Source organism: Euprymna scolopes, chromosome 23 (genome assembly GCF_053919585.1).
Source record: "Euprymna scolopes isolate OS-2025 chromosome 23, ASM5391958v1, whole genome shotgun sequence".
Lineage (NCBI taxonomy): Eukaryota > Metazoa > Mollusca > Cephalopoda > Sepiida > Sepiolidae > Euprymna > Euprymna scolopes.
The window spans coordinates 106,909,139-106,921,385 of NC_136504.1; the positions used below are offsets into that span (position 1 = coordinate 106,909,139).

Consider the following 12,247-nt stretch of genomic DNA (forward strand, 5'->3'; position numbering starts at 1 on the left):
GGGAAGTGGGGGAGGAAGAGAGGGGAATAAGAAAAAGGGGGAGGAGGAGGAAAGGTGGCTGTTGTTTTTTTTTTTTTTTTTTTTTTGGGGGTTTTGCAGAACATAATTAAGTTTTGCAAAAGGGAATAGAAAAACAAAAAGGAACATCAATGTTAGGTGCATTTTTTCTTAGGAAGCCAATATCTTCAGACGGCCTGATTCAGTAGCACCAGCACACACACAATATTACACGCACGCACACACATAATATCATACACATGCACTGATACGCACACAATATTACATGCATGCACACAATAGTACACGCACACGTACAATGCTACACACACACACACACACACACAATATCATACACATGCACATCACCGATACGCACACAACATCACACACATGCAAACACACACACTCTACAGAGCACAACTGATTTGTACGTACACAATGTATCTGCGTTTGTGTACTCCCTGTTTGCGTTGTTCAAACCAGTATTTGTAACCCCGTGATCGTTAGTGGAATAGTGAAGGTGACATGATCTTAAAATTGTACACAAGAGAATTTTTACAAGAGAAGATAGCCATAGAGTTTTTTTGTTTTTTTTTTACAAATGGGAAATTGAAACTCACTTTTTTGTTGAAGAGATTCATACACGCCACGACAAAAGAAACCAACTCATTGCTGAAGTTGAAATGATGGCAGTTAATCAACAACTCACACAGACACTTAATGGCAATTTCCTTCAGGACCTGAAAAGAAAGTTTAAATAATTATTTACAACTACTGAATCATGATATTTTCAATCGCATTACAACTTCATTGATTTTATCAAGTTTTGCAAAAGATCCGGTAGGTCACTTATTGTGTTTTGTAATAAAAGCGATTTTCGAAAGCTAAATAAACAGGAAAAATATTAAAGTCTCTTAAAAAAAAAAAAAAAAAAAAAAAAAACAATTATGGCGTGTGTTGAAATGTTAATAGCATGGTACTGTTAACTGAAAAAATTTGTTTATTGCATTTTGCAATTTAACTCATCAATTAGAACTACAATTAAATTTTTTAAATTTGCTTTCGGCACTTGTACAGTTTAGTCAAGACATTAAAAAAATGAAAATATCAAAAAAAAAGTTTAAATTGTATGTATCCGTTATAGAACAAAGTTCTCCGGAAAAAAAATTTCAATTAATTTCATCAAGTAGTTTTTTTTTTACAGCGGAAAAACATGTTTTTATGAGAGCGCGTTGAAGGCTGCCATCTTAGATTAAAAAAAAAAAATTGTTTTAATTTTAGAAATAACAAAGGGAGATAACTCCAGTTAAAGCGCTGACACCCCTTCCCATCGGTATCATAACAAATTGTTTTTTCGCTGTAAAAAAAAAAAAAAAAAAAAAAAAAAAAAAAAACTACTTGATGAAATTAAGTGAAATTTTTTTTCAGAGAACTTCGTTCCATAACGGATACATACAATTTAAACTTTTTTTTGATATTTTCATTCTTTAATGTCTTGACTAAACTGTACAAGTACCTTGATTTCTTTTGAAATACTATAAAACTAAAATTAAATAGTAATCTGCATAGCTTATTATTCCACTATGATTATTATTAAAGTCTGAAGTTTAAAGTTTATTCCACCACTAAACATTAGTCTCTTTAATACTATTCAAAGTTTAAATTTCATCAGAAGCGTATTCTTTTTTGATGCCTGCTTATGTGAATTTATGAAATTTTGGAAAGGTAGGAGAGTTAGGCAATTATTGAATTGATTGAAAATATATTTTAGGACCATTCTTGAAAAGGATATAGCTCTGCCCCTCCCCACACTAAATAAAAATTATATTTAAAAAATATTTTTAAATATTTATGATACTATAAATAGGTCACAGAGTTGATGTTTTTCAAACAACAAAATACAGGAAGTTTAAAATTTAACGTCAGTTCTAAAAATAGATTCTTTTCACACAATGAAAATGTTTACACAGAGAAAATCAAACGTCAATTTATGCGAGTTGTATGTCAGACTTTTTTATGCAATTCAAAGATCACAGCCATATCGCATAAATAACACTTTGATACTCGAGTCTAGAAAATTTGGCAAGATAAACGTCCACTGAGTCGTTAATGAGGAGACAGTCTTTAGGACAATCAGAGTCAACGTTAGACGCCCAAGGAAGCAGATCGTATGCTCTGAACTGGCTGAGATGAATTGACACAAACAGAAAGCCTCGACAGATAGAGTAGATTGTGTCACACACAGCCGACTTTAATCCATGTTAAACGATGGAGTTGCGTTATTTCTTCGTCTCATTTTGATATATTTTGTTTTACACTTGTGAACCTGCATGTGCCTCCCCTAACACTTGCCAATGTGAAAACCACGGTGATCACAGCCAAGAGAAGAGAATTGAAATAGAACATAAAATCCACAACGATGGGGTTGCAATGTATAGGCAACTAGGAGTGCATGACGTTGTTTCACACAGGGAATAAAATTCAATGCAATTCATTTGAGCTAAAATTTCATTATTTTTTTTTATTGATTGTCATGACTGTCATTAATTTTGAAAAAAAAAAAAAAAAAAACAAACTTCACAGGAATTGTGGACCCTATATAAACAGGTTTTTTTAATGGTCACTCCCTAAAAATGCATAGACAAAAGGTTTTCATTAGTTTATTTAACCAAATAAATGAAGGCCAAAAGCATTATTTTAACATGTCTGAAAAAGATAAATGTAACAAAAAAAATATTTAGTGAGAAAAATATAATAAAAAAAAAAAGTCTATGAGATATATATGAAGAAAGTGAAATAAAACCTTTTGTGCATTTCAGGGAGCAGCCATTAAAAAAAAAAATAAATAAAAAATAACCGTTTATCCAGGGTCCACGTTCCCCATAAAGTACCAAAGTTTCATAAAACTAATTCATTATTTTTACCTGATGATCCTGTTGATTTATATCAGGCTCTTTTTTCTTTTGCTCCCCTGAAAAACACAAGACACATTATTGAAACAAATTTTCATTCTTTTTCTTTTGCAATTCCAAAAAATTATCTTAAATTCGTAGCATAATATGCAAAAAAAAAAATAAATAAATACCGACACTTTAAGAAGTTTTAAAAATTATCTTAAATTCATAGCATAATATGAAAAAAAAAAAAATAAATAAATAAATACCGACACTTTAAGAAGTTTTAAAAATTATTTTAAATTCGTAGCATAATATGCAAAAAAAAAATAAATAAATAAATACCGACACTTTAAGAAGTTTTAAAAATTATCTTAAATTCATAGCATAATATGAAAAAAAAATAAATAAATAAATACCGACACTTTAAGAAGTTTTAAAAATTATCTTAAATTCATAGCATAATATGCAAAAAAAAAATAAATAAATACAGACACTTTAAAAAGTTTTAAAAATTATCTTAAATTCATAGCATAATATGAAATAAATAAATAAATAAATAAATAAATAAATACCGACACTTTAAGAAGTTTTAAAAATTATCTTAAATTCATAGTATAATATGAAAAAAAAATAAATAAATAAATAAATACCGACACTTTAAGAAGTTTTAAAAATTATCTTAAATTCGTAGCATAATATGCAAAAAAAAAATAATAAATAAATACCGACACTTTAAGAAGTTTTAAAAATTATCTTAAATTCATAGCATAATATGAAAAAAAAAAATAAATAAATAAATACCGACACTTTAAGAAGTTTTAAAAATTATCTTAAATTCGTAGAATAATATGCAAAAAAAAAACAAAATAAATAAATACCGACACTTTAAGAAGTTTTAAAAATTATCTTTAATTCGTAGCATAATATGAAAAAAAAATAAATAAATAGATAAATACCAACACTTTAAGAAGTTTTAAAAATTATCTTAAATTCATAGCATAATATGCAAAAAAAATAAAAATAAATAAATACCGACACTTTAAGAAGTTTTAAAAATTATCTTAAATTCATCGCATAATATGCAAAAACAAAATAAATAAATAAATACCGACACTTTAAGAAGTTTTAAAAATTATCTTAAATTCATAGCATAATATGAAAAAAATAAATAAATAAATAAATACCGACACTTTAAGAAGTTTTAAAAGTTATCTTAAATTCATCGCATAATATGCAAAAAAAAAAAAAATAAATAAATAAATACCGACACTTTAAGAAGTTTTAAAAATTATCTTAAATTCATAGCATAATATGAAAAAAAAAAAAAAATAAATAAATACCGACACTTTAAGAAGTTTTAAAAATTATCTTAAATTCATCGCATAATATGCAAAAACAAAATAAATAAATAAATACCGACATTTTAAGAAGTTTTAAAAATTATCTTAAATTCGTAGAATAATATGCAAAAAAAAAAAATAAATAAATACCGACACTTTAAGAAGTTTTAAAAATTATCTTAAATTCATCGCATAATATGAAAAAAAAAAATAAATAAATACCGACACTTTAAGAAGTTTTAAAAATTATCTTAAATTCATAGCATAATATGAAAAAAAAAAAAATAAATAAATAAATACCGACACTTTAAGAAGTTTTAAAAATTATTTTAAATTCGTAGCATAATATGCAAAAAAAAAATAAATAAATAAATACCGACACTTTAAGAAGTTTTAAAAATTATCTTAAATTCATAGCATAATATGAAAAAAAAATAAATAAATAAATACCGACACTTTAAGAAGTTTTAAAAATTATCTTAAATTCATAGCATAATATGCAAAAAAAAAATAAATAAATACAGACACTTTAAAAAGTTTTAAAAATTATCTTAAATTCATAGCATAATATGAAATAAATAAATAAATAAATAAATAAATAAATACCGACACTTTAAGAAGTTTTAAAAATTATCTTAAATTCATAGTATAATATGAAAAAAAAATAAATAAATAAATAAATACCGACACTTTAAGAAGTTTTAAAAATTATCTTAAATTCGTAGCATAATATGCAAAAAAAAAATAATAAATAAATACCGACACTTTAAGAAGTTTTAAAAATTATCTTAAATTCATAGCATAATATGAAAAAAAAAAATAAATAAATAAATACCGACACTTTAAGAAGTTTTAAAAATTATCTTAAATTCGTAGAATAATATGCAAAAAAAAAACAAAATAAATAAATACCGACACTTTAAGAAGTTTTAAAAATTATCTTTAATTCGTAGCATAATATGAAAAAAAAATAAATAAATAGATAAATACCAACACTTTAAGAAGTTTTAAAAATTATCTTAAATTCATAGCATAATATGCAAAAAAAATAAAAATAAATAAATACCGACACTTTAAGAAGTTTTAAAAATTATCTTAAATTCATCGCATAATATGCAAAAACAAAATAAATAAATAAATACCGACACTTTAAGAAGTTTTAAAAATTATCTTAAATTCATAGCATAATATGAAAAAAATAAATAAATAAATAAATACCGACACTTTAAGAAGTTTTAAAAGTTATCTTAAATTCATCGCATAATATGCAAAAAAAAAAAAAATAAATAAATAAATACCGACACTTTAAGAAGTTTTAAAAATTATCTTAAATTCATAGCATAATATGAAAAAAAAAAAAAAATAAATAAATACCGACACTTTAAGAAGTTTTAAAAATTATCTTAAATTCATCGCATAATATGCAAAAACAAAATAAATAAATAAATACCGACATTTTAAGAAGTTTTAAAAATTATCTTAAATTCGTAGAATAATATGCAAAAAAAAAAAATAAATAAATACCGACACTTTAAGAAGTTTTAAAAATTATCTTAAATTCATCGCATAATATGAAAAAAAAAAATAAATAAATAAATACCGACACTTTAAGAAGTTTTAAAAATTATCTTAAATTCGTAGCATAATATGAAAAAAAAAAAATAAATAAATAAATACCGACACTTTAAGAAGTTTTAAAAATTATCTTAAATTCGTAGAATAATATGCAAAAAAAAAATAAATAAATAAATACAGACACTTTAAGAAGTTTTAAAAATTATCTTAAATTCATCGCATAATATGCAAAAAAAAAATAAATAAATAAATACCGACACTTTAAGAAGTTTTAAAAAATATCTTAAATTCATTAAGATAATTTTAAAACTTCTTAAAGTGTCGGTATTTATTTATTTATTTTTTTTTGCATATTATGCTATGAATTTAAGATAATTTTTAAAACTAGCATAATATGAAAAAAGATTTTTAAAACTAGCATAATATGAAAAAAAAAAATAAATAAATAGATAAATACCGACACTTTAAGAAGTTTAAAAATTATATTTAAAAGAATTTTTGGTACTGGTACAGTTTAATAAAAAAAAAAGTTATATTGTACGTATCCGTTTTGGATTGAAGATCTCCGAAAAAAAAATTCACTTAATTTGATTGAGTAGTTTTTTTTTTTTACAGCGAGAAACAATTTGTCATGATACCAAGCAAAAAGTTCAATTTTTAGGATTTTGGTTGGTTGATTTACGGCATATCAACCCTTTTCGGGTTATTTAATGCCGAATCCAAAAATTTTGAAGAAAAATTTTTTTTAATAGAATATATTTGTTGTTTTCACGTCGGTTTCTATTTAACCCATAGTTGGGACCTTAACAGGTACTACCACTCCGGGTCAGAGTGGACCTGGGAGCAATGGTAATTAAAGGGTGGCTCCACACTCCCAAAAGCCCACAAGCTGGGGTCTCACCACTGGATATAGTTTAAGGTCATATCCAGGACCCCCATTGAGGGACTTTTACCCTCTGCAGGGGGGGCAGTTGGCATATTCTAATGCCCCACTGACAGGGCCTGATTTTTAGGAAGAAAACCTAGTATTAAAGATGAGGGGGGGGGGGAGTGTCGTCGCTTTAAACTGAGTTATCTCCCCCTGGCGTGTTCAAAACATTCAAAGATATCTACCTTCAACACGCTGTCATAAAAACATGTTTTTCCGCTGTAAAAGAAAAAAAACTATTCAAGCAAATTAAGTGAAATTTCTTTCCGAAGATCCAAAACGGATAGGTACAATATAGCCTCTTTTTTAATATTTTCATTTTTTAATGGTTAAACTGTACAAGTGGCAAATTCTTAAATCATTATTTATTGTAAATCCTAAAATAATGATTACATAAAAAACTGTAATATTTTATTCATATTTTAAATAATTTGCATGATTAGGTTCCTTCGGACTACTATTCTAATCTTGAGTGTTATTTTCATGTTTCAGTCGATGTAACCTTAGACCTTCTTCAGGTATATCTTGTCGAACTCAGAAATTTGGACGCAATTTTGAATGGAACCCTTATTTACTTCACGGAGGTAGTATGCTGTTGTTCCGTCAGCCATGACTGGATAGATTGGTTGTTTGGTTGTTTTGTTTTACGGCATATCAACCCTTTTCAGGTTATTTAATGCCGAATCTGGTGATTTTGAAGAACGATTTTTTAATATAGTATATTTGTTTTTTAAGTCGTATTCTATTTAACCCATAGTTGGGACCCTAACAGGTGCTACCACTCCGGGTCAGAGTGGACCTGGGAGCAATGGCAATTAAAGGGTGGCTCCACACTCCCTAAGGCCTGCAAGCTGGGGCCCTCACCATCGGATATAGTTTAAGGTCATATCCAGGACCGACTGGATAGAGATCCAAAGTAAGTCGCAATTGTATTTTTCAGTTGCCCACATTGGGAATTGAACTTTCAACCTTCCATCCAAATTCCTGAGTTCAACACGATACACCTGAAGAAGGTTGAGGGTTTACATTGACTGAAACGTTATAAAAAATCACACTCAAGATGAGAACAGTAGTCCGATGAATCCAAATAATATGAATAACCAATCCTCATCTCAAAAACTCAGAAATGTCAAATAATTGTTCATACATATCACGTATTATAAATATTTTACACAAAACATTATATGAGATTTCATGTAAAGTGTAAGAAAGAGACAATGGTTGGGAGAGAGAGAGAGAGACAACAAGTGACTGAGTTAGAGATCGAGAGATAAACTGATTGTTAGAGAGAGTGAACAAGAAAGAGAGACAGAGATTAAGATCGAAGGAAACAGAGAGAATGAGAGAGAGATATCTATACTCCTATAAATTTGTTTTTCTTTTTTAAATGTGAGCTGAACATTTTGGTTTCGAATCTCGGTGGTGGCGCATGAGTCTTTTTAAATCATTACTATATATTGCATCCAATCTATCTATCTATAAAAGTGAAAATGTCTGTCTGTCTTTTCTCTATGGTAGTTAAGGAAGACTATTATAGAGAAAGGCATTACTTTACATATTCACACTTTTTAATATATTCATATGCACATAACCTTATGAACAGTACATAGGGCCCGAGCAAAGCAGAACTGCTTGTACTCCTTTAAATTCGTTTTTCTTTTGTGTGTATCGATATTCATATTAAAAACTCTTTTCTATTTATTTAAAAAGAAAATACAATTTTCTTATATATGGGTTATGGAAATGCATTCACTAGCAAAATATCTAGCTAATTTAGAATATTCTTTTAAACATCCATTTTAATTAATTCCCTATTAGTTTTTTTCGGTTTTCTGATGAGATGATCATCTTTCGTTAACTATTACGTGTAATTATATTCATGCAGATATTCTACATGATTTATCCTTGCATGATATTTGCTTAAAAAGTTTACAGTAAACACAAAATTGTTTCCATATGTATTTATGTATACGTATATATTTTTGTTTATCTATTATATCTATAAAAGTGAACATGTCTGTGTGTGTGTGTGTGTACATTTCCCTACGCAATAACTCTGTCAATTTAAGTCTACAGACTCGAAATTTGATATACAGCGTACTGAATTTTGGGAAAATCTTTGATCGGTTTTCGGCCAGAAATTTGGCTGTTAAGGGGTCAGAGTGCAACGATTTGACCTTTGAGAACTCTACCAAACTCCTCCGACAATTTTGGGTCTAAACACTTGAAATTTTAGATATAGGTTCCTTGGACATGGATCTAACTTAATAACTTGATTTAAGCCCAAAACAATAAATGTTAAGGGTCATAATAGGGGTCAAAGTTTTAAAAAATTTACCTCTGCGGTCTCTACCAAATTACTCAGACAATTTCTGTTCTAAACATTTGAAATTTTACATAAAGGGTATTCAGAGATAGGGAAAGCTTTTTAATTAGTTTGGGTCGAAAATTTTTAGTTACCAATATATAAATGTATGTATGTATGTCTGTTTGCATGTCTGCCTAAAACTTTCACCAGAGGCGACGGATTTTACCAAGATCAGTATTGTTTTAAAGTTCGACCTTTCAGACGACAAATATCAAAATATTTGCTAAAAAAATTAATATCTTCACCTTCAACTGTATAGCCTTAATTAAAACCTACATCGCTTTCAGTTTGGTGGTGGTCGTAACAGCAAAGACGTCATGTTTTTCCCTCCGTTCTTTTCCTCCTTCGCGGTACGGGTTCAAGCCTGCCTTCCTACTACCACTTTTTTTTTTTTTTTGCTCAACGCACACAGCCAAACACCCGGGCAACGCCAGGCTGAAATGCTAGTATATATATATATATATATATATGTATGAGGATCATTCCAAAAGTAAGGCCTCCTATTTTTTCTACATGGTCACCACCATTCTTAATGTACTTTTGCCAGGAATTCAATCATGTATTTCTGCTCCTGATGCATATCTATGACTGAAGGTTTTTAGAATCTCACATCAGCAATATCTGCAACAGAAAGCTGAATGCATGAGTCATCAAAACAATGCAATTTTTAATCCCCTTTGATCCATCTGAGACGAATTAAAAATATGAGGCATTACTTATAGAACACCCTACACACACACACACATATATATATATATTAGTGATGGGACAATTTCAATATTTTTCCCCGATTCCAATATTATTTCTGATTCTGATTCTTTATAAGTCTCTAAATATTTAACTATAAAATTGTTATTTTGTCCCGATTACCGTAAAAACACATCTTAAATGTCCTTATATTTTCTCAAACGTAAAAACATATTCCAATTCCGATTAATCGTCCCAACACTAATATATAGATATATAATCAAGCTTCAGTAAACTTAAAAATTAAATATTAATATTTATATAGTCATCCCAAAATTAAATATTAATATTTATATAGTCATCCCAAAATTAAATATTAATATTTATATAGTCATCCCAAAATTAAATATTAATATTTATATAGTCATCCCAAAATTAAATATTAATATAGTCATCCCAACGAAATAAAAAAGTTCAATACAACCACGATTAGAGATTAGAAGCCTGACCAGTGACGAGAGCGTATGGGTTGGATACCTTTCATTGACTGAAATTTAAGACCTAACCTCGCACTTTTTTTGGACATTCTCAGCAACTGCAAGAAGATTTCTATATTCCTTCAAGCTACACTGGATTTCTTCTTTAGCTAAATCGGATTGTTTTCATTCTGGATCCACCTTTCTTGCATTTTATAAGTATCATAAAGTGCTGTTTCATCTAATGCCATAATCAGCAAATTCTTAGCGTGGCTATAATAATAATTTGCTAATATCTATTTCTTCTTTTTTTTTTTTTTTTTTTTTTTATTACATTTTCACCCCAAACAAGGCAAATTGCCACTTTGGTGTAGGGGGCTACTATCAGGGGCAACAACTACTGGGGTACTATGTAGGGATTTGGGCAGCAAGGTGTCGGTTCACGTTACACTTGAACTTCTGCACGTCAGTACTGTTGGGGAAGCAGGGACCTGGAATGGAATTCCAGAGTCTTGCGGTTCTGGGGAAGAAACTATTGGAGTAAAAAGATCTTTTACATCTAGGGACCTCTACAGTGTGGGGGTGGGATCTAGTAGCCTGTCGGGTTTGTCGAGGGTGCTCGCGTCGTGGGGGCACAAGTGATTGCAGTTCATCAGAGCATTCACCACTAAAATACTTGTAGAACAGGCAGAGGGATGCAACATTTCGTCGATGGGACAGAGGCTGAAGCTTAGATGCCAGTTCAGGGCCTATCAGATTTGCGACTCTCTTTTGAACCTTGTCAAGGAGCGAGAGACTAGTAGCAGATGCACCAGCCCAGATGTGGCAGCAATACTCCATACATGGGCGAATGGTGGCCTTATAGAGGTACAGGATACTTTCGGGTGTTAGTAGTTTTCTAGCACGGTAGAGAGAGCCTACCTTTCTTGCAGCGGCCCTGGCAATGCCTTCAATGTAATTGTTCCAACTCATGTTTCCTGTGAACGTTAGGCCAAGGAGTTTGAAAGATGGACTCTCAGATAAAGGGTCGTTGGCCATTGCTATTGGTGGTAGAGAGGGTTTCTTGTAATTATTGAATGAAACTAGTTTAGTCTTGGCAGCATTGAACGCGACCAACCACTTTTGTCCCCATTCCACTACAGATTGGAGGTCTTCCTCTAGTGTTTCTGCCATTTCTTTAGAAATGTGTTCATTCGTCTTCCTGTCGTGTCTGCCATAGAGTGTAGTGTCATCAGCATATATACCCATCTCAGAGGCAATGTTGTCGGGGAGGTCATTTATGAATATCAGGAACAATAGAGGTCCAAGGATAGAACCCTGGGGCACTCCCGCATTTATATCATATTGTTTAGATGTGCGACCGTCGAGGACTACCTGGATTTTTCTCTTATCTGAAGAGAAGAATAGCACTCTTTGAAACTCCGCAGATAAGGGATTTCTTACTAAAAATTTTTTTGGAGTATTTTATTGAACAATAAATTCCTTGTAAATTTTAATTTATAGTCTTGATTTTTTTTTATTATATATATATATATATATATATATATATATATACAAATAACATACAAATGTGTGTTTTTTTTTCATTAAAATTATTATAAATATATATATAATAATAATAATGAAAAATAACACAAACAAAGATTAACTAGCAAATTTCTTGCATTTTATGACTAGTGCCATAATCAGCAAATTCATAGCTCAGTTATACTAGTAATTTGCTAATATTATTCTTTTCTTCTAAAGAGAGGAATAGCATTCTTTGAAACTCCATGGATTAAGGATTTCTTAATAATTTTTTTTCTTTTGAGTAAAACAATAAGTTCCTTGTAAATTTTAATTGATTTCTTTTCCTTTCCATGTGTGTGTGTCTATATATATATATATATATATATATATATATATATAACTACTTCATTTATTCACATAAATTTAATATACGAAAGTATAGATTTATGCGCAAACTTTAAGTATTT

The 12,247-nt window shown here is 29.1% G+C and overlaps 1 protein-coding gene across 1 annotated transcript in view; it reads right to left on the reverse strand.

The window, feature by feature from the left end:
- The window catches only part of LOC145246123 (nucleolar complex protein 3 homolog), an 88,053-nt gene that overhangs the window by 56,261 nt on the left and 19,545 nt on the right, over nucleotides 1-12,247 (reverse strand). Inside the window, exons 7-8 of the mRNA XM_080107971.1 lie at nucleotides 2,925-2,971; nucleotides 621-740 (exon numbers count right to left, since the gene is read on the reverse strand). Of these exons, the coding sequence (XP_079964097.1) occupies nucleotides 621-740; nucleotides 2,925-2,971 (167 nt within the window). The remainder of the gene's footprint in view (nucleotides 1-620; nucleotides 741-2,924; nucleotides 2,972-12,247) is intronic.